Source organism: Myotis yumanensis, unplaced genomic scaffold (genome assembly GCF_028538775.1).
Source record: "Myotis yumanensis isolate MYYU_CA2020_CCGP unplaced genomic scaffold, mMyoYum1.0.hap1 SCAF_1, whole genome shotgun sequence".
NCBI lineage: Eukaryota > Metazoa > Chordata > Mammalia > Chiroptera > Vespertilionidae > Myotis > Myotis yumanensis.
In genome coordinates this window covers 39,940,271-39,963,978 of record NW_027223752.1, presented here as the reverse complement: position 1 = coordinate 39,963,978, position 23,708 = coordinate 39,940,271, and the positions used below count along the sequence as shown (strand labels likewise).

Sequence of the window (23,708 nt, the reverse complement as noted above, 5' to 3'; positions counted from 1 at the left end):
ACCAGTCTGTATGACATTCACTGACCACCAGGGGGCAGACACTCTATGCAAGAGCTTCCCCCTGGGGGTCAGTGCATTCCCACAGTGGGAGCACCGCTCAGCTGACTGTGATGAGCTGGGCCAGGATGAGCGGGAGTGGCTCCTCCCTGGCCACCTGCTGCTTCGCACACTACTGCATCCCTCAGGGGATGTTGGATGCCAGTTTCAGCCCGATCCCTGCAGGACACGCCAAGGGACCACACTGGTGCACAAATCCATGCACTGGGTCTCTAGTGTTGATATAACAGATAACTCTTAATCACTACAGCCCTGAAGGAAAATAGTAAAAAGTATCTTACATTCCATCACTTCCTATGAATGGGAAGTGTTGCCTTTTCCACATTGGATTCTACAACACGAATGGGAAATGTTTTGTACTTATTAAGATCCTAAGAAGAATTAATCAAGTCTTTCACTGAAAATACTCAATGGTCCGTTGAAATTACTAGCACTGCCATACCCAGAAGTTAGGTTCTTGTTTAAAGCACTGTTTAGTTCTAGAGAATTCTGACCCAAACTGAGTAAAATAGAATGGAATATGCTTCTACTTCATCAGTCTTGATGACTTTCTAAAAGCTTGTGCGTTTTGATGTGTAAGATTAATGAGACCACATAGTGTTAAGCACCTTGGACGTTCAGAACAAAGGCCTTTTAGAGAACAAAGTATCATTATTAATGACATTTCATTTACAGTTTTCATCAGCAATGTAAGGTTTCAGCCACTTTAATGGGAACTTTAATGCTCAATGTGGAGGGCAAGGCTATTAGCGAAGGTTCTTGACAGTGATACCTTGGCTTCTAAGGAAAAAGATAAATCATACTCATATGGATCAAAAAGACAAGCTGAGGGGCTCAGAAGGACGGGACCCACTTCTGGCTTACTGAGTTTCTCAAAGGCCTTGTCATCCATGAGTCTGCTAGTGAGCTCTGCCCTCTGCTATGGGCTCCCTTCCCTGCCCCCCCCCCCCCCCACCACCACCTTCTGTACACCTTGATAACCCAGAAAAATGCCTCATGCTCCAAACCTCACCTTTCCCTTTTATTTGCCCTCGCCTGTCTTTCTACACTCCCAAACAGTCTATGTTGGATTTCACCACTGCAGGATATTATTTGTCCTTTGGTGATCTGCTCATCCACATACATGAAATAAAGAAATTCTAGTGTGGGGCAGGAACAAACACTTTCCTCTACCTACAAGTTCTTTTGACTGGTCTAATGATCAAAGACAGGTGGCAGATTAGCAAGAGAAAATAACCCAATTTAACACATACATTTGTAGGAGAAACCTGCATACCTGAGCGAGTCATAGACTCCACATGCCTGAGAGGTTCAGAGACAGAAAGAGAACAAGGATGTATAAGGCATCCTGAGCTAGAGATGAGGTAAGGTGCCCCCAGGGGAGGCTGGGGGACTTTAAAGAGTGACTGCAGAATGCTAAGAACATGCTTAGTAAATAGAAATTTGCCCTATCCTAAAGACAGGCCAAAAGAGGCTATCTCTGATCATCTCTTATTTATTTTGTTAATTTTTGTTATATTTGTGGGGTGATATTGGTTAATCAAGTTATATATAGGTTTTAGGTGTACATTTCTATAATATATCATCTGTATATTGTATTGTGTGTTCACCACCCCCAGGGACATCTCCTTCTGTCACCATTGATCCGGCCTTTACCCTCTTCTGGACAAGGCCTTTATTTCAAGTTCTTCTAGATAGTTGAGGGACAGAAGTTTCTCTTGAGTCCAGGCTAAAGCTGACTTTAGCTCAAAACAATCTGCATACTACAGAGGCACATCTTGGGGTGAGTGGTTCTGAACCCCGATACTGGCTTGCTGCAGTGACCTGATTTACTCAATGATGCTAAGGTGGGACTCACAGCACAGGTACCAAAACAGTGGGGAAATATTCTTTCCTGAATACACATCATTAGTCTTAGGGCAATTATGGGAGATGGCTGTATATGGTCAACGCTGTTAACATTTTTGCAAATTCTTTACACAAGGTGCTGATTTCATGTAAGAGCTATTCAGGACCTTAATGTGTTTCAGATTCACTAGGGCCTTCTTAATGACACTTTAAAAACTACTTTGTTTTTGTCAGAGGGAAATTAAGAAAAATTATTCTGAGGGGGCTGAAGTAAAAAATTTTTTTTTAAATTTGTTATCTAAAATGAATCAGCTATGTTTTAGCTACAGAAACAATATCTGGAATGCAAAGAAATGCCTGATAAAAATAAAGAGGGAATTTCCTATTATGACAGTAACTGATTATTTATATCCAAGGGCATGTAAGAAATTGATTATATTGCAGCTCTACCAATAACTCTGAGAATTTAAGATTGTTGAGATTACCAATGACAGGAAGGGAACAATGGATTTAAAGTGAGGCAGAAGCCGGCTGGTGTGGCTCAGTGGTTGAGTATTGACCTATGAACCAGGAGGTCATGGTTGGATTCCCAGTCAGGGCTCAGTCCCCAATAGGGGACATGTAGGAGGCAGCCAATCAATGATTCTCTCTTATGATTGATATCTCTATCTCTCTCTCCCTCTCCCTTCCTCTCTGAAATCAATATATTTTTTAAAAATAAAGAATGAAAAAATAAAGCGAGACAGAAAAGGCTGTGGTTATATAGTTAATTGACATTTGTTACTAAAGGAAATCTCAGATTATTATTTTGTCTCTGATTTTTTAGAAAATATATTTGTATTGATTTCAAAGAGGAAGGAGAGGGAGAGAGAATCATCAATTGGTTGGGGACAGAGCCTTCAACCAGGTAACCCAGGAATCAAACCGTGACCTCCTGGTTGATAGGGCGACTCAACCATTGAGCACCATTGGCCAGGCTGTCTCTGATTTTTAACACAATCAGTAAATTGTTGTTTTAGTTGATTTAATTCTGGAGATACATGGAAAATCTTTGTTATATTATTATGTTTTGGGAGTTCCCACTGGCCACTTAGTTGTTTGGTTTTGTTTTTGTTTTTTGCATTCTATTTTTATCAAGATAGGTCAAAGAACATTTCCAGTCCCATTATTGAGATTCACTTTTTTTTTTTCTCATCCCAGAAGACCAGTTAAGGTAGGACACATTTATTGGGCAACAGAGAATTCAAGCCTGGCTAGAATCCTGAGATAGCAAACAAAATGCTACAGCACAGGAAAATATTTCACACATTTTTGTTTTTAAGGTTTGAGGTTTTGTGGTATAAAATACCTAACAAATAATTGCAATTCAGAATTTGAGTAAAGTGCAGATATGAATAAGACTGCTATAGTCACATTCATTAATTACTTTTAATACTAAATACATATTTTTAAATTGACCACATTTCACCAAATTCAAACAATTGTTGAAGGTCATTTAATTCATACTACATATTGATGTTAAAATAAGTTCAAATTGTTTTAAGTAGCTAGCACTGAAAGATTGAGTTCACTTTGAGCCATATTCTCAAAGATGATTTTCTTGCTGCAATATTAAGTCTGCTAATACTAAATGAGCAAAGAGGTTGGTACTGTTTGTGCCTTTAAGATCATAGTTCAAAAGCATTAAGCAAACGCGATAACAAAGGTAAAACAAACATAACCTTTATTCTTTCTCAAAAACCCAGAGAACAGGGCCTGATTCACTGATTTAATCAGATACCTTACATTTTGTAGTCTCACTTAAAATTTTACAGCAATAGACTGAATATTGTACAACTGATAGCAAAAATACATTATTGCTCTCAGCTACATAGTAAAAAAAAATGGAGTAAATTCTCTTATCCAACATAAAGAAGGGCTAACTAAGCTAGTGAGCTGCTGAATTAAACATTCATAATAAATAAAAATTCCTCTGTATAATGATCATATTTTCATAGCCTAAAATCTGACATACAATTGTGTCACCTTCAGGGTGTTGGGAAGCCAACAACACCCTGGAATTGCTAAAATATATGTATTTGTTATGCAAGTAGTGGAACAGAATCTCTGAAATCACATTCCTGAAGATCTGACCAGATGTCATGAATTTGCGTGCTATCCACCCATCATTATTTTTTAAAGAACTAGAGTAAAATAAAATTAATGTTAAATACTCAATACAATTCAGTATTTCTTTGACTACTAAAAGGAAACTCCTCCAAGGCCTTGCATTACTTTATATATAGGCCTGAGCAAAACCAGTAGTAACTGGGAAGGAGCTGTAAGAGCAGACACTGACAGGATACCATATAACCACTTTCAGCCGGCAAACTGGTTAACATGATATCACTAAGGTGTTTTTTTCTTAAGTTCCTTAGCCATAAAAAAGTGTTTTAAAAATTCTTTTGCTTCTTAGAATAACTTTGTATATATTAGGATATTTTTAGAGTAGTCAGAATTTAACATCTCAAATGTTCAAATAATTCGTATGATTCTATTTACATAAGACTACTAGTATAGTCCTTAGCATTCATTTAAACATAATTAGTAGGAACAAACCAGCTCCACTGAAGAACATAAATTAAAAAGTGTTGTTGTTTTCTTAGACCTAAGGGAAAAGGTAGGAACTTAGCCCTTTCTCTTTAAGCATAAGACATAATTTAATGACACAGAGGACTGAGTCAGAACTCAGGAGACACAGATAAGACTTAGAAAAATCACTTTCCCTCTAAGATCCCTTCCAGCCACCTGATTCTAAGATTAAAACGTTCCCTTCCGGGTTCAAGGAGGAGTGCTAGACCAAACCTGCAACACCTGTTGCCACTGGCCCTGGGAATAAAGGACTACCTGAAAAGCTGGGCTCAGGGGATTGCTTCAGGCCCAGCCCCAGGCACAGGGGGAAATTGGGGAAACAATCAGTATTTTACTTGTTTCCTGATTTAGGAGGAATCTCTGGAGGAGCTTGATAAAACGCAGTTTCAAGGGTCTCACCGAGGCCTCATTGTGTTAAAATCGCTGGGGATGGTGCCTCCTAATCTACCTACATTTTAAACACGCAAGGTCTCCCCCACATCATCATACCTCTGCAGGCTATTTGTGGGCTTCACTCTCGACCCCGACCCCCGCCAAAAAAGGAACGAAACCACTGTAGTAGTGGTAAATGCTCCGGAATCAGAGTCAGGAGCCAAAGAGTAGCTGCCTGATCTTGAATGAGTTATTTAACACCTCCAGGTCTCTGTCTCTTCATTAAATAGATGAAAAGGGAGTCTCTACCGTCCCTTTCGTTCTCAAATGCTACGGAACTTAAAACCTAACGCGTCAACTCGGTAAATCGTGAAGGAGCTGGGGAGATCTTGCAAGGTGGTCATATTCCACAGCCCAAACATCCCAACAAGTCTGGTAGCCCCCAATAGGGTGCAATTACTCTCTCTGGTCCCCTCATCCACACAGGAGGAAAAGTGAGGCTAGGTTGGAACCGGGTGAGGGGCGCAGGGGCGAGAGGGAGAAGCTTGCAAGAGAGTTTTGGCAAGAAGCAGGACAGATGCTTTGAAAGCAGGTATCACTCGTGGTCCTCAGCCTCGTCGTTCTGGTCCTGGTAGCGAATGTAGACGACCAGCATGACAAAGCCCGTGAGGATGCAGAGGGACCCGACGACCAGGTAGGCGATGCCCAAGAAGGGGTTCTTGCCACCCATCCAGGAGATGTTGCTGAGGATGATGCGCTTGTGGCCGCCGAAGGCGTGCACCGGGTAGTTGTAGGTGATGTTGACCCGGTAGTTGCCGCGCGGCAGGCCGGCGGAGTAGTTGCCCTGGCGGATGCGCGCGTACAGCTTTCGGAACCAGGGCAGCGCCGCCGTGCGCATCCACACCACGAAGTCCTGGTTGATGAAGCCGGTGTTGTTGGGGTCGGGGCTGAGCTGGTAGACCGGCACGGGCCAGTTGGGCGGGCGCGTGGTGCCCTTGAAAGCCAGCGCCAGGCTGCCGTTCACCAGCGGCGGGTTGTGGAACTTGACGTGGTAGTCGGTCCACCAGGCGATGCCGGTGCGGTCGAGCGGCACCTCGACGTAGGGCCCGCCAGGCAGGCGCTGGTGCCACAGCGTGAAGGTGTCATTGAAGAGGCTGTTGGCGATGGCGCCGCAGGGCGCGATGGGCACACCCTTGGCGCTGAACTGGTAGGGGAAGCACTCGTTGACCGGGTGGCGCAGGGCGCTCTGCAGCCCGCTCAGCTGCGCGTCGTCGCGGGACACGCCGTAGCGCCGGTTGTTCTGGTAGAATTTGGTGAGCTCGTAGTAGAGGTACACGGGGCCCTGGAAGAGCTCGGGCAGCGAGAAGTTCCAGGCGCACCGGCAGCTGGGCGGCGGCGCGCGGTCCTGGTCCGCCACGCCGCACAGCGAGCAGTCGCCGGTGCCCGTGTTGCCCGTGTAGTCGTACCCGCGCTCCTGGATGCCGTTGGACGAGTAGTAGAGGCCCAGGCCCAGGCCGATGAAGGCCAGGCCCGCGCAGAAGAAGAGCGGCAGCGTGATGCTGGCCGACAGCAGCGGCTGCCAGGCGGGGAGGCGCTGCTGCGTGAACGCGGTGTTGTCGGGCTGGTGGGCGCCCCGCGCCGTGGCGCTCCAGGTCATGGCGGCCCCGCCGGCAGGGGCGCACGGGCCGACAGAGGGTGGCTCAGGTGGGGCCAGCCGATCGCCTCCGCCTCCGCGCTGAGTAGGATAGTTTTCCGCGGGCGCAGGTGAGTTTTCCGCGGGCGCAGGTGAGTTTTGGCCCGGCCCCGCCTCTGGCCCTCGCACAGGTGAGTCTAAGTTCCCGGTTCTGGGAGCACCGACCAGACCCCACAGTTTCGCTTCGGCTCAGGTGGCCCGGGCCGGCTCCGCCCCTGACGGTAATCGGGAGCTGCTCCCGCTTCCGGAGGCGACGGGGCGGGCGTTCCCTTCCTCACCTGGCCGGCCGAGGCTCGCGTTTCCTCTGGGTCCGGGTGGGTCTGGACGCCAGCTCCTCCTCCTCCAGGTGAGTGGCGGCCCCAGGCTGCCTCTGAATGGCTCACACCTTGCGCAGGTACCACCTTCCCTCTGCCTTCCCGGAGGCTTAGAGTGCCTGGGCCAGTCTTTCCCAAAATTACAGGAGCTGCAGCCTATAGCGCAAGAGGGATTGTCCCGCGGGTCCTGGAGACTTGACGATTTCAGGTTATTAATCCTATTTTATCCGGGGGGCGGGGTGAGGGGGGGGGGTGGAGGGAGGGGAGAGGTAACTCTAGATCCTCCGTTTCAGTCAACTTTCAGCCACAAATTGTAATGCCCAGGGGATTACACTATGGGAAATCTGTTTTGAATTCAATGGCTGCATTCACATTCTAGCATATTTTTTTTTTAAAGGGAAAATGATTTTCTGGCAGGTGCCCCAACGTGACTGTATAACTAAGAAAAGTGGAAAGTTCTCTAAAAATAAAATGGCTTTAAAAAGAAAATCTGGCCTGCCTGGCTGGCGTGACTTGGTGCTTGAGCACTGACCTATGATCCAGGAGGTCACTGTTCCATTCAGTCAGGGCACATGCCTGGGTTGCAGACTTGATCCCCACTGTGGGGTGTACGGGAGGCAGCTGATCCGTGATTCTCTCTCATCATTGAATTTTCTCTCTCTCCCTCTCCCTTCTTTTCTGAAATCAATAAAATATATTTTTTAAAAAAGATTTTAAAAAATCAGGCCTGGCCAGGTGGATGGTTGGAGGGAGCATCATCCCATACACCAAAAAGGTTGTTGTTGGATTCCAGGTCAGGGCACATACCTAAGTTGAGGGTTCAATCCCCCATGGAGTATGAGAGGCAGCCAATTGATGTTTCAATCTCACATTGATGTTTTTCTCTCTCTCCCTCCCCTTCTCTCTGTCTAATCTATTTCTTTTCAGATTATTGGTCTGATTATTTGCAGGAGGCCTGATCCAAGTTCCCAAAAGGCCTAGCTGCTGTCCACAGTAAGGACCTTGGAGTGTTTGGCCTAAGGAACTGAAACTGAACTAATAAGGATTTATAGGGCTTATTATAAAGTGAGGCCAAATTAGCTCTGAACATTGCTTGGGATTCTGGCTTTTATATCTGGGTTGGTACAATATACACAGGGGGTGTCAGGCCATTTCAACTTTGTGCTAAATCCTCCCTAGCTGTTGAGGTCTTCCTGCCTCCCATGCAGTTCATAAAATGCAAATAACTTAAATATTTTCTCTATTACACTTCTGCACGCAGAATAATATACTGCATTTAAGAGTCATTCAAGACCCCTTGAAAGATGAAATGTTAAAATACTTGCTAAATTAAACAGCAGGATTTTATTTCATTTTTATTTTTTCTAGCATCTTCCAAGTGTCTAAACAATGTTAAAGAGACAGAAGAGAATGAGACTAAAAAGGACCCTTGACCTCAAGGCCTTTGCAATCCGATAGGGGACATGTTATTTAGGAGTAAGAAAGAATCAAAATAGCCAATAGATATCATGTAATCAAGTACCAAATTGTACTTCAAGAATGGTACTAAAACTAAAAAGTAATACTATTTTAATAAAGAAAATGTCATTGAATGGAATGAATACAGTTTGGAAGCTTTAACTGTTAAGAGACACCTGGGAGAGACCCAGAGGATTTGAATTCCACTTCCCTCACTTCTAATCACACCCCAAGAGAGGAAAATGCCAACATTGTCGACAGGTTCCTACAGTGTGATCTAGTCTCCATTGCACTTTCTTTTTTTTCCAGTAAGATAAAAGAATAAATAGTTCTCTGTTTCGTTGTGCTTGAGTTCCAGCCACCTCAAATCATTGAATCATTTGCCGGCTTGACATGGAGTCTGCAAAACTAGTCTCTAGAAGGAATTCCGGTCTCAAAACTTCACCTAATAGGTCTTACCTCTAAGAGCTGCCACGCCACCACTCCCCGCAAAGGGCAAGCTTCCCTCTTGAGCTGAAAGCCTGCCTGTCCAGCTCTCTCCTCCCTGGGTGGCCTGAAGTTTATTCATCCTGTTAAGTAGGGTAACACCAGAGGGTCCCAAATGCCAAATGACAGGGAATGGTCAACAGGGTGGAACACAGCTGAGGGTTCAAGTGAGATAAGAAATGAAAAGGGACATTGGGTTTGACTTCGGTGGGAACAGTCTGGTGGACGGTTGGGAGGAGCCATTCTGTATCAGGTGAGGGAGAGGGAAGTGGAGACGGCCAAGGTAGGATGCCTGTTTTGTTTTGTTTTTAAATGTGTGGGAGGGGTGAGGAGAGGCAAGTGGTAATTACTTAGAAGAGTATGCCTCTTAGAGGAAAAGCTTCCTTGTAGATGGTAGACAAGTTTATTCTGAGGCACAGTTGAAGACAGGGGTGACACGCTCATGGATTACAAAGGCCAGAGCAGGCAGGGGGTGCTGGGTCCCCGTGAGGAAAGGTCACCTCACCTCTGAAGGTGGAGGGCAGGGAGTAAGGATGGATGCAGAATGCACTGGGCTTTGGGTTGGGCTCGAGGAAAGAAAGTTTTCATTTAAGAATTCCTTCCTGTGCAGGAAAAGGCATTGGGGGAGGGGAAGGCAAGGCAAGTGTGAGGTAGAGGGAAGACTGCAAGGAGCGAGAGAGGGAACTGGCCAGGGACACGTGAAGGTGGCGTTGTCTAGGCTGTGAGATGGCAAATGACTGGCTGTGTCCAGCAGGTGGGGGTTTTCAGGGCAGGTGGATTGGATAGGTAAATGTTCAACATATTTTGGTTCTTGTGGAGGGGGTGGCCAAAATGATAGGCCTCAGTTGAACGACAAAGAAAATAAAACCTAGCTGGTGGATCAGAAGAAAACACAGGGACCAGTAGACTGGCAGTCCTAATGATGGTAAGGAGCAAGTGGGATGAAAGCTGGGAGGAAAATAGTGCCGGGATGAGAAGGGATGTTAATGATTTTGGAGGTGGAGCAGTGCCAAGATATGCCATGTATATGTCATAGTTTCTCCACTGGCTCCCAAGTCCCGAGAAGTCAAGGACTGATTGATATACATCGTTGTATCGCTGAGAGTTATTGTATAACTAGGGATACCTGGTGTCTTTCATTTGATTATACATGTTATCGTGATGCATTAAAGGTCACTTGGATCATTTAATCTCTTCTCAGTACCAATAAAGAAAGTTCATTCTAAACAACTCCTTATTGCATCTCTTAATATAAGAGAACTCAGAGTGAAAGAAAAAGACTTTCTCAACCTAAATGTTTCTAAAATGACTTCATTTTTCAAGTTTTATCTTCTGGATTTTATGTAAATATTTTATGTAAGTATTTCATTTTTAATTGGTTATACTTGAGATAAAAATTACAATTATCATTCTACTTGTTAAATTACCTCCTTTTAGAATTAGATGAAGAATAAAATAAATATTTTCCATGTTTCTTTGTGGTTTCATAATTTTTTATGGTTCCAAAACTCACGGATCTACATTTACTCTCCTGTTTTTGGGCATGTAGATTATTTCCAGTTTTTCAGTATTTCAAAGACTTTTGTAGTGGACATCTTTTTGAATGTAATCTTTTATATTACAGTTGACCCTTCAGCAACACAGGGACTAGGGGAGCTGACCCTCCACATAGTCAAAAATCCATGTATAACTTTTGACTCCCCCAAAACTTAAGCACTAATAGTCTGCTGTTGATTGGAAACTTTACTTTAAAAAAAAATTGTTTATTGATTTTAGAGAGAGGGGAAGGGAGAGAAACATCAATTTGTTGTTCTACTTATTTATGCATTCACTGGTTGATTCTTTTTTTTTTTATAATATATTTTATTGATTTTTTACAGAGAGGAAGGGAGAGAGATAGAGACTTAGAAACATCGATGAGAGAGAAACATCGATCAGCTGCCTCCTGCACATCTTCCACTGGGGATGTGCCCGCAACCCAGGTACATGCCCTTGACCGGAATCGAACCTGGGACCCTTCAGTCTGCAGGCCGACGCTCCATCCACTGAGCCAAACCGGTTTTGGCTTCTTCTTCTTTTTTTTTCTTTAAAAAAAAATTTTTTTTATTGATTTTTTAGAGAGAGAGGAAGGGAAAGTAAGAGAGGGAGAGAAACATGATGGGAGAAACATCCACCAGCTGACTCTTGCATGCCCCCTACTGTGGATCAAGCCCACAACCCAGGCATGTGCCCTGACCAGGAACTGAACCAGCAACCTTTTGGTGCATGGGATGAAACTCAAGCAATTGAGCCACATCCGGCCAGGGCATTGGTTGATTCCTCTGTGTGCCCTAAGCAGGGATGGAACCTGGAACCTTGGCGTATGGGGATGACACTAACCAACTGAGCTTCCCAGCCAAGGTCAGAAGCCTCGCTTCTAACATAGACAGTTTATTAACACATATTTTGTATGTTATATATATTACATACTGTATTCTTATAGTAAACTAGAAAAATAAAATGTTATTAAGAAAGTCATAAGGAAGAAGAAAAATACATTTACAGTACTGTATTTATTGATAGCGTAAATGTAGGTCATTTGTTTACAAGATCCATCATCTGTCAGTACCTACATTAATATTGTTTTATATGCTACAAAACACTGTAGATGTTATACATATTATTAACACTAGACATCAAAAATGAAAAGATAATGTGAAAAATTCATTTATTTACAGATATACTGATTCATGCATTGATAATGAGGAAGCAGCATTATGATTGCTTTGGTTATCCCAGTGTAATTGAAATGATTGCTGCACAGTAGTAAGGAAATCTGCAAAAATTGTCCAGTATATTGAAAAAGATCTATAGATAAGGACAGTTTAAACCCATCTCGTTGAAGAGTCAACTGTATTTCCTTGGGATAAATTTCTAAAAATAGGAAGGGGGCTAAAAGTTAAACTCTTTAAAGATAACATCCTGCTAAAGTCTTTGACACCACCACAACAATGTGTACTTTGCTACATTCACCAAAACTTTACCAACAAAAGCAGTTGTTAACCACAGAGGATATTTAGTCTATGATAATAAACTGTCAGATACTAGGAGAAGCAGAATAGGATAGGGGAAAGGGCGCTATCTGACATCAAGGAAGTCCAAGTTCTACTTTAGGATTGGTCAGGAAATAACTGTGTGACCCTGGTCAGATTGCTTTATTTTTCTGGCCTCCTGATTATTTACCTGTATTAGTGTTTTCTAATGATAGTGAATACCTCTTTTATTGCAAATATTTTCATTCTTTGTCATCTCAAGGTCTCCTTTACACTGACTTACTGAATAATTAGTATTCATTGAGAACCCACCATGGCGCACTCTGTAAGCACTTTATATACATTATATCTCATCAAATTCATACCACAAACCTTAATGTTAGGTACTATTATCATACTCATTGAATTGATGCAGAACTAAGATTTAGGCTAAGGAAATGGAGCTGGCCCGGTTCTCATAGAGGCAAATAGGAGATCAGGGAGTCTGAGATCTGCCTAATCCCAGCATCCTGTATTTTCAGTTACTACACTGTAATGCCTGGGCATACCTCTTAAAAGAACCCAAAAGACCTGAACCAGTTTTTAGTGTTGCAGTTCTTCTTTCACACCCCAAAGATAAGAGAATTCTGTCCCATTTATGCAGAGTCCGGAATGTTCTGAGTTGCCATATTTTTGTTTAACCAAAGCTTGTTTTGAAGCCAACGTTTGTTCAGCATGCCTATTTCTCTTGCTGAAGTAAAAACAACTTCACTTGTCTGGCTATGCTCAATTTTTGCATTTATTTAATTTAATTCATGACTATTTATCTTACTGTAATAGAGCCAGAATTTTAATTGGCATTCCCTTATATGAGTTTATACTGCCCAGGATTGTTGCCTATTACTCTGCCCATGGGGCAGCTTTTATTTAAAAGGAATCACATTAAAGTGCTTCATAAAATTACAGCATGTGTTGAGAAAAGTTTTAAAAAATTCACTGTGCCTGGACTTCATTTTTCATTAAGAACTGTATTCAGCAGACTTCCTGTTTCAAAAATTATGGGGTGGTACCCCCTAGTGGAAGATACAAAGAAACTTCAGTGAACTTACTGGAGGTGCTCCTTGCTGCTGTGTGTTGGTTCTTTTGCCACTAACTTAGGAAAAACAGTGGAGGCCCACTATGAGCTGAGTTAGGTGAGTTGATCTGCAAGGGGCAGTATACAATGGAACATGAGGTGACAGTAGACCAGGCATTGACCTTGGGTCTAGGATGGCCAGGTTAGGTGGGGTTGGATTTGAACTGTGTGGATGGAGTTTGGGGGGTTGTGCTGGGTGAGTTGACAGGAGAGAGAGACCCAAAATAGGAGGAGGACCAGTGACAGAGGGGAAGGAAGAGCTCTGTTACTGGAAATAAGAAAGGAAGTGACAACGGAATTGGACTGTCCAGTGTGAAGGGTGAAAGGGCGTATATACCCAGGGTGAGGACGTGGGAGGGAGGGGACACCAATGCATAGCAGTGTCTATGGAACCAGCCCATCTGTTGAGGTCCCTCCCCGGCCGTCTCCCCGTCTCTGAGAGAGTGAAACTCGCTGGTGTGGGGATGGCCTCACTGAAGGCTGTAAGGTAGATGCTGTCTCTCCCTTCCATCCAGTGACAGAATCTATTGGAAACTTTAGGGATTCTTCACTTATATACCAGGAGTAAATAAACATTTTTTAAAAAGGCATTAGATTTTGAAATTGAATGCAGTAGATGTCTGCTTCCATGTGAGGGCAAAGCCATATGTCCTAACGTCCATAAACTGAGGAGGGAGGGCTGACATCTTTGGAAACTGAGGTGCTTAACAAAGATGTGCTTAGGTGCTCTTCCCTGTATGATGGCATCAGTAAACATACTTTCAATTCCATTTTCTAGGTCACAGATTCAAATGTTTCCGTATTTGGCTCAGCACCCTGGGAACCTGTAGTTGTCATGTGCGCTGATCAATATTGACTTGTTAATATTCAATCTGGAGGGTTTTAGGGGGCCCTGAACTTTTCCTCTGAAGAGTAAATCTGAATTTGGGATGGCGATGTTTGAAGTTTTTGTTTTGTGTAGGGAAAGTACTGTGAGGATGGCTGTGTTGTGTCAACTTCAAAGCCTAAAGGGACCAAGACCTTCCTAGATAATACCTGATCCAGTGGTTCCCAAACTGGCCAGGTAGCAGAATCATTGGGGGTTGGAACGATGTTTAAAAATACATCCCCTGGAGCCCTGGCCAGTGTGGTTCAGTTGGTTGAGTGTTGTCCCAAAAGGTCGCTGGTTCGATTCCTGGTCTGAGCACATGACCAGGTTGTGGGTTCGATCCCCAGTTGGGGTGCATACAGGAGGCAACTGATTGATGTTTCTCTCTCACATAGATGTTTCTCTCTCCCTCTCACTCCCTCTTTCTCTCTCTCTAAATCAATAAAAAGATATTTAATTTAAAAAGAAAAGAAAAAACATTCCCTAGAGGCCAACTCTTGCCACTAAATTACCATCTCCAGGGCCCGGCTCCCAGGAAGCTCGCTCAGAACAATCTGATAATCACCTAGTCTGGGGAGCCTGATAACCCATGTGGAGATGCTCTTTGGTCTTAGGGGTCTCTGCAATGCAAGGAACAGAAACTGGCTCCAGTTAGTCAGTCTCAGTAAAGGGGTGGCTGTTGTTCAGAGGTGCAGAATGTCTCAGAAGGTGGGAACTGAAGGAAGTGTATCTGGCTCGCAGAGGAGTAGAAAGTCAGCAGGCAGCTCCCCTCCGTCTGCATTGTTTCTTGTTGCTGCTCTTCTCTGCGCTTTGGCAGGCCACCTTCTTCAGCAAGGTTCTCGGCTCCCTCCTCCGCCTCTCAGCCCTGTGTGTTTTGGGGCTGCCGCTGCTCTGGCTGGGGCACCAGTGCTGGGTCACCTTACAGCTCCTCCTGTGCTTTAGTTCACGAGAGACTCGAGTGTGGGTCCAGCCCTGGTCCAGTCTATTATGGGAGGAGTCGGGGGAGCTTCCTGTGACGCCTACATGGCTGCCTACACTCACCTCTTCAAAAAAAGTTGAAAGGACTCTTCCAAAGGAGGGGGCGGGGTCCGCTAAACACTGAAAGGGGGTCCACCACACCTTTGTAACTTTCCAGGGAGGGCGTCACCTGGGCTCTGCTTGGACACATCTTGTGACAAGAAACACCCATTTGTGAGGTCCATTCCTTGTCCAGTTCTAAGATTTGAAAGGTTTTTGGTAATGACCTTCGTGTAGTCTAGGTTCATTCTCTGGAGTCAGAATCAACTTACCGCCTGCCCTTTAAGAACTCCAGAGATGGCTATCATGTTCACCTCAAGGTTTTTGTTACCTGACGGAGCATGCTTGGTTCCTAGACCTGGTCCCTCGCGGGTCTAGGCCCTCAGAATTCCAGCCTCCTTACTTGTTACAAGGTTTGAGTTGGTAGATGTTATTAACAAGAATTTACTCACTTATATACAATCATGTCTTCATTTATTTTTTAGAATTTTTATGCGTTTATTTGAGCCAAACTGACAACACTGTTGGGTAGCATGACCTCAAATGTTGCAAACAATGACTGTTTTATAGTTTCTTTTATACTTTTGGAATTACAGAGGGAATGCAAGGAAGATTACATGAGGGTGGGAGGAAGCAAGGCAGGGATGGGGTTACAGGATAATTAGCAAGGTCATGTTCTCTCTTGAGGGTTCCGGGGATCTCTTGCTGGCTTTTTGTCACAGATCTCTCAGTTGAGCAGTCCTGGTGTCACCAGAAAGGGACCAGGCCAGGTGTAGGTTTGCCTCGGACAGCGTGTAGTGTGTGGGTTCTTCATGCAGGAAATATTTCACAACATGAGTCCAGGTGATTGGAGTACGTTTATTAGCCCTAGCCAGTTTGGCTCAGTGGATAGAGTGTCGACCTATGGACCAAAGGGTCCTGGGTTTGATTCCAGGTTCCTCCCTGACCTGGGCCCTGGTCAAGGCATGTACAGGAGGCAACCAATTGATGTGTTTCTCTCACATGGATGTTTCTCTCTGTCCTTCCCTCTCTCTTCCACTCTCCCTAAAAATCAAGGGAAAAATATCCTCTGGTGAGGATTAACGAGAGAGAGAGAGAGAGAGAGAGAGAGAGAGAACGAGAGCACGTCTTAGGTAAAAGGCCTGGGGTTCAATTCTTGATCAGGGTACATATCTAGGTTTCGGATTAGGTCTCCAGTTGGAATGCATACCAGAGGCAGCCGGTTGATATCTCTCTCTCTCTCTCTCTCTCTCTCTCTCTCTCCCTCTCTCCCTCCCTCCCTCCCTCCCTCCCTCCCTCCCTCCCTCTATCAGAAACAAACCAAAAAAAAAAGGAAGAGGAAGAAAAAAAGAAGAAACAGGAGAGAGCCTAGTCTTGTGGGGACCCTTAGAGTTTAGGAAAGAAAAGCAAAGATGCATGCCTGAGAGGAAGGCGTGGGCATGTTCCAAAGAGAGCCCACCTACAGTCAGGTTTTTAAAAGGATCGAGGTGGCTTTAACATATGTAATAGAACAACATACCAAAAACATTTCAAAGTGAAAGAATGAAGGCAAAGGGAATACGTTTTGTAAAATAAGGTGAAACTGGGCGGGAAGTTGATTCATAAAGCGCCTGCCATGAAATCCTGTGGCTTGCTCAGGGGGGTCTGCAGGCTTCCTTCTTATGCTTTCTAGTGGCTATAGCCAAAGAGGGAAGGATGACTCCATGGGCAAAAACAAACCTCAGAAGAATCTAAATGATTTCTGGTGCGAAGAATGGGAAACATGTACTCCTTGGGGTTCTCCCAGAGAAGATCTGAACCTAGGTAAACAATATCTTTAACAATGTCCTTGCAGTAGATGTTGCCTTTATTTCCTGGGACTGTTTCTTACAATGTCAGCCAGAGTGGGACCGTAGGCAGGCTCTTCACGATTCAGTGAAGCCATTCTAGGGAGGCCCCGTGATCCGGCCTGGCTGTGCCACTCGGCTCTCTGCCCCATGGTCTATGGATAGATGTTAGAAGATCTAGCAGTGGTTTTCAAGGTGTGCTCTGCGTGGGGGTTTGGGTGACATAAATGGTGGGACTCCAAGCTCCCCATCCCTTCTCAGCATCCCATTCTCTGACCTTGGGTTTCTAAGAATATCATGTTTTCCCCAAGGATTCTGTGGTTAAAATAAGAAGTTTGAAAACTGCTGACCTGAAAGAATGGGCGCAATGCTATATCTTAAGTAATCTTTCACAAATATTGCTCGTTTTCCAAAGTTTTCAGCAGTTAAAGAGGAATAGTGAGTTCCAAGTTTAAACGTCCAGCTAAGTCCCTAGAGCGCATTGCTTCTATGTTGCCGGTTAAACTCAGAGCCATATGTTTTAATAACAAGCAAGCTAGGGAGAGATTGACAACTTCTTATTAAATCTGAGGTACCTGATAAGGACATATGGTGGACAGAAGGCGGCTGCACACACTTGGAGGGGGGCGAAGAAAGGGCCATCAGTGCTCAGATTCGCCTTCAGAAAGACTTGGGTGTTTGATCTGACAAGATGATACACAAAGTACAACCTCAATGAATTTTAGCTTGAAAAAAAAATTTAATCTCTTATAACCAAACACCCATTTAATCCATAAACAAATCACAGTAAATCACTCATAGAACACCTAGCTTTTTTTGTTGTTGTTGTTCTAGCAGGGTATATATAAGTTTAAAAATCTAAAATCTGTAACCCTAGGAAGTTGGTGGTTTTGAATAAAGAATAACCAATAAGTAGGTCAGATGTCTATGAATGCCCTTCTGGTTCTTGATATTAAAACTATGGCATTAAAAACACTACAAAATAAAAAATAAATAAGTAAAATGATGGCATTGATGTACCAGAGAAAAGCCATCTTTCTACGCCTTGTAATTGGAGTAAACCCTGTATCTGACCCACAGGTGGGCTGTTATTCCCGACCTGGAAAGAGTGGGATTAAGTGCAGGTTTTTGATAAGCCTTGTGGCTGAGGGTGGGAATGGACCTGGGGAATCAGCCCTGAACCTGCGCATCTCAGTCTAGAACTGATTTCAGTCCTCAGAGTCAATGATTATGGAAAGATCGATAAAAGTGGCTAAGCCTCTTGGGGTTTTCTTATCAGATTGCTCCACAAAGTTGACAGAGTTTAATAATGATCAGTGGCAAAATAGCTGTGCCTGAGAGTCCCAGAACTTACAGTTTATCAAGCAGGAAAGTGATAGACACCTTAGGTAGACCACCTGGTAAGTCAGGAGGAGAGTAAATGACTGTCCTTAGGGAAAAAGTGATGGACTAAACTCTGTCTAATCAACACAGAGACATTTCTCATTGAAATACCACCAACAAGGGCCTTCCCTATCTAGTCACAAACCCACATGATAGCTCAAAGAGCTCTGCAGGAAGAGCATTTATGTATAAGGACTCCTATGTATTCACTTGCAGATTGGAGAGTGAAAGTGGGAAGTTGCAAAATTGATCAAATGTAAGCTCATCTTTATTAACCTCCCAAGTTGGCACCGGGAATCTGTTGGGGCAAAACCCTAAAATTCCTGATTGGCCACAGCTGCATGGACTGGTAGAACGTCACCTCCATGGAGGGCCTGCCAGCTGGGGCCGGAAGCGGAAGCATCTGGCCACCCATAGGCCCTTTTTACCTCGTCTCAGGCAGGGACAGCACCTTGGGGCCCAAAATCCTGGTGGGGAGCAAGGATGACAGCAACAAAGACTAGGCTTGCAAAGGTTGGTCCCAGGTCTTCCATCCAGAAGCGAGGGCAAGACACCCCATTATGCCCTTCCGAAGGCTCACACAGCCCATCTCTGGCTGTCCTTACATCCGATGGCCAGGACATCTCATTCCCAACAGTAAATGGCAGAGTTCTCCCAGCCCAGCCTGTACACTTATCAAGGAGATCAAATCAAAATACCTAAAGATAAGTGGTGGTTGTTTTTTTGTTTGTTTATTTATTTATTTTTTTGCATATAAATTAGCTAAGGTTAGAGCTCTCTATTACAGTGATCTATGGGCAAAAACTCCAACAGTGTTATTTAGCTCGATTTCAAATATGTACTAAATGATAGGAGAGAGTCTTGCCAGGTCCCAGTCTGTCACGAGTCTGCAGACTCAGAGCAGTCAGCCTCGGGCTGCAAGCTGTGGAGAGTCTGCCTTCCAGGCAGCCCCCAGGATCTGAATGTCAGGCCCTCTCCCAGGAAATCACACCAGGGAACCCCCTGCAGAATCTGCCTGGTATTAGAGTGAATGACTAGGCTCTTCCGAGGTAATGACGCATTTATATTGAGTTTTACATTTACATGTTGCTAGGTGCCTATTTACAATTCTCATTGCTTATGTTGCACCACTAATCTCGCTGCGCTTTGCTGGTGCCTGACTGAGGTGGACACTTTGCCTGCCCTACCTTTGCCCCGTCTCAGAGTCAGTATGCTCTCCACTTGCAGAAACATGGGGTTTTGATAAAGAGATACTAGACAGACACTGTTTGAAGTTATATATTTATCAAGTTTTATATTAATTGAGGGTCATAATTTTCATTCATTAAGACTTACGTTCTGATTCTTTAAATCAAGTATATTAGCCCTCTCTCCGAGCTTTGTGTCATCCAAATATTTGATCACGATACCCCTCCATCCAAGTCACTAATAAAAATGTTGACCAGATTTGACTAAACATTTACTTGTTGGCTAGGTGGTAGATTTATCTGATGGGATATAAGATGAGCATTCAATGTGCTGTTACAGACCTGTTTGTTATCATGGGAAGATGTCCATAGTGCATTGAAAACTGAAAGAAAGCATTGAGCATTATGCACTTGTGGTTCTCATGTTGTTAAACTATATATGGGTACATATAAACCCAGAAAAGCCACTGGAAAGAGGTGCCCCCAAAAAGTCAGGGTTTAGCTCTGAGTGACCAGGCTACTAGTAGTTTTTCATTTTCTTTTTTAAAAAAATATATTTTATTGATTTTTTACAGAGAGGAAGGGAGAGGAATAGAGAGTTAGAAACATCGATCAGCTGCCTCCTGCACACCCCTCACTGGGGATGTGCCCGCAACCAAGGTACATGCCCTTGACCGGAATCGAACCTGGGACCCTTGAGTCCACAGGCTGACGCTCCACTGAGCCAAACCAGTTAGGGCTTCATTTTCTTTTTAATGCTTGTATAGATCTTCTGAAAAATTATTTAATAAGCATGGATTGCTTTAAAAATAGGGGAAACAACAAAGACGTCTGGATTTTAAAAAATTCAAAGGAATAAGGAGAAAGATTAAAGAGAGTCCTGTGGAGTATCTCTAACGACCTTTCTCCATGTTTGATAAAATGCTTTTCAGATTGCCATGCTGAACAGAATTATTGGAAGAGGTTTTAAAAAACATCTTCTCTGGGAGAATCACCAGATGATGCTCCTGTTGCCAGTCTCTGGACCAGCCAGAGGACTGAGCCAATTAATTAGCTGTGAATACACCCAACTCGTCTGCCTCTTTATAGTTGTAGGAGCTTAGGCAATGAACCTAAGCTTCAAAAACGATTATTTTTCTAAGCTTCAGAATGGGATATTAACACATATCTTGATAGATGGTGGTGAGGCTTAAATTGAGTAATGTACACAAGCTACCAGGCCCAGTGCCCCAACAAATGATATGTTGGTCTCCATAGTGTCTAGCCCAGGGATCTTACCCTCATCCACAAGTCATTCATTCCTCATCACGCCTCTTTCTTCTTCCCCCTTTCTAACACATTTTAGGTTCTTATCTGAGACCAGGAAGAAGGCAAAGAAAGTAATGGCTTAGTGTTGATATTGCTGCCAATTTGTGAAAATATTGTTGTAATGATCTCCCTGTAAAGTAATAAACCCTCAATAAATAACTTCTGTTTTAACCATTTTGTTTAAACTTTTTGCTTCCTTTTTGCAGCTTTTGCATTACTGAAATCTCCCCTGCTTTCTGGAAAACCTGGAACTTAATTTAAAAAAGCATTGGCATTGAGCATAAAGCAACATGCTCTCTTCATTCCCCAAAGAACTTAAAGGCAGGTGGGAAAGACCAGTCAGTAAAATATCAGTTTTACACATCATAATATGGAGTGGAGTTTTAGGTCAGTTTAATATTCTACTTGATGAGGGAAGAATGAAATAACATACTTTAAAAAATCCCTTTTAAATTAGAGCAGGATATTTTAAAAGCATTTCTTATGGGGAGTCATCAATTTCTACAGCAGTTGGTTCAAACCACCTCAGAAGGGCTGAGATCAAAGAGATGTAGCCTTGGAAAGGCTGCTGTGCTGGAAGGCAAGGCGACTCATTTGACTTGGGAGCTCTACAGCCAAGTGAAGTCTTTGAGGCATCGTCCTTGAAGTTGCAAGCTTAGCTGCTCCTGGTGGAGACTGACCAAGATAGTACACAACTGTGTTCCTCCCTTCCTCGTCCCACTTATGCCCTCAGAGTGAGTGGCATGTGGGAACAATGGAAAATTCCTTTGATCCCAGGGATGGCTGTGGAAGGGTCATGCCATGGACTGTAAATTTCCAAAAGGGAACCCATGAATGGCAGCTTCACTTTCCTTCTCTTGAGTCCAAGATTCATATAGTAGTCCTGTAATGTTCAGGGTCTTGAGAGAGTGTTTAGAAGAATTACTTTCCGTGCAAAATACTGGTCATGCATTAGCTTTGCAGAAGTCAGGGTAAAGTCTGTCTATCGATCCCCCTAATTTTCCTTTTTTAAAGAAGAAGAATAGAATTATCCTAGGTGAATATATTGTTTCGTCCAAGATGTTTCTAATGATTTTTAAAATTTTTACAAAATGTACATAATGTATGATTACAGTTTTGTCATAAATTTAAAATGTGATCTATAGTTATCTATGCAATATGATCATTTGTAATTATATAATGATTAGGGAAAAGATAAAATTGTTCTATGCATGGCCAGTTGAGTAAACAATTTTGAAACTTGAAATTTATTGGATTTTACTTTTATCATTATCATTATTATTAGTAGTAGTAATCATCATATTTCAGTTCTGGTCCTTCTTCTTGCTCTCAGTTTATGACTTGTGGCCATTAGATGGCACTGTGCATTTCAAATATGAAAAGCATGTGAAATACTAATGCCAGGCTGTGCCAAGTACTGTAGTAACACTCGTTAGTAAAAATTGTCACCTTTGGCCTGGCCATTGTGGCAGTGGTTGAGTGTTGACCCAGGAACCAAGAAGTCACTGGTTCAATTCCAGATCAGGGCACATGCCCAGGTTGCAAGCTCAATGCCTGGTAGGGGGTGTGCAGGAGGCAGCCAGTTGATTGATGATTCTCTCTTATCATTGATGTTTCTCTCTCTCTCCCCCTCTCCCTTTCTCTCTCTGGAATCAATAAAAACATATTAAATAAAAATTGTCACATTCTTCAATAAGAATAGAAATGTTTTATTTTTCATGTAAAATTTTTCAGTACTAGCATTTATTAAACAGAAATCCAGAACATAACCCCACAGTTACATGTGAAACATTCCTTGCACAAATAAAATATTCCTTCCTATGTGACATAAGAATAATGCATCTCAGACTTAGATTTGAGAGTGGGGCTCCTGAGTCAAATGAGATAATATAACTCTTTACTTCCCCTCAGAGCATCGTGCTACTGATTTTCTAATAATATTGATGAACTTGTATCAGTGTAGCTATTCTCTTTCATTTCGTGGTTCTTATCACTGAAAGCATTTACTTACTACAAAGGATGCAAATTCATGTACAATTATTGGAAATGCTAGCCTTCACTCTGGAAAAGAATAAAATTAATTTACTCTCTTAGGGATCAATCCCAGAAGCTAGCTTTATTAATCATTGTTAACCAGCTAATGGAGAGTGTTCCTGCAGTTTCATCCCCAGACTTTATCAATCCAGGCCACGGCCCCTGCTATACTGACAATCTCCTGTCTCCGGCTCTGCCAGAGGCCTCTAGTCCTCTCCTTCCACAACCTCCCTGAGCGGTCGGTCTCGCCTGTGCCCAGGACTCTAGTTAACGTTTTGGAGTTGATGTTTCCCAGTCTGTATCTTCAGCCCATGTCTCTACTTCTGCTACTTGCATGTCTTAAACCTAACACATCTGAAATGAAACTCCCATGCCCAACTCCAAACCTGTGTTCTCTCTGGAGCAATGCCGCCTTCATTTGTGACCCACTGAAGAGATCTGAGTCAGGTTCTACCTTCTCTTGCTCTCATTCCACGCCCCCCCTCCCACCCCATCCAATCTATCTCGTAGTCTGCCAGGCCTTACATTCCCTCGGCCACTATCTTGGTCATGGGTTGGATCATCTCATTTGGATGATGATCAGTCAACTTTCACCTACTCTTGGTCCCTTCTGACCTTTTTGTTGTTGTTGTTGCAATATAGCCAGACTGATCTTTGTATAAATCTCTTCCTGTTTGGCTCCTGCTTCAAACTCTCAATAGCCTCTAATATCTCTCAGAAGAGATCCAAACTCCTTAAGGCCCGGCCCCTTCTAATCTTTATCTCTTCTGCCTCAAGATCTGTACTCTGTCCTCAGACATGCCTTTTAGCACGTCAACTCAACTGTGCTTTCTTCAGCCACTGGCTGCTGCACAGTGTTCCTCTGCTTGCAATTCTTTCTCTCCACCCCCATCACCTGGATAATTCCTACTAAATTCAGTCTAGATGTCACTGGTTCTGGGAAGGGACCCCTCCAACTGCTTTTCCAAATAGGCTGGGCTCCCCTGCTTACCAGAGCCCTTATCATACTTTGTAATAATTATCTGTTAGTCTACCCTGCAGACGATAATAAACAGATCTATCTTACTCTCCATTATATTT

At 43.4% G+C, this 23,708-nt stretch overlaps 1 protein-coding gene across 1 annotated transcript; it reads right to left on the bottom strand.

Moving 5' to 3' along the window:
- Window positions 1–3,606: 3,606 nt before the first annotated feature.
- On the bottom strand, window positions 3,607–6,898 carry TMEM30B (transmembrane protein 30B). Its single transcript, XM_070418839.1, has one exon. The coding sequence runs from the start codon at window positions 6,563–6,565 to the stop codon at window positions 5,504–5,506; it is 1,062 nt and encodes a 353-aa protein (XP_070274940.1). The 5' UTR covers window positions 6,566–6,898; the 3' UTR covers window positions 3,607–5,503.
- Between the last annotated feature and the right edge of the window lie 16,810 nt (window positions 6,899–23,708).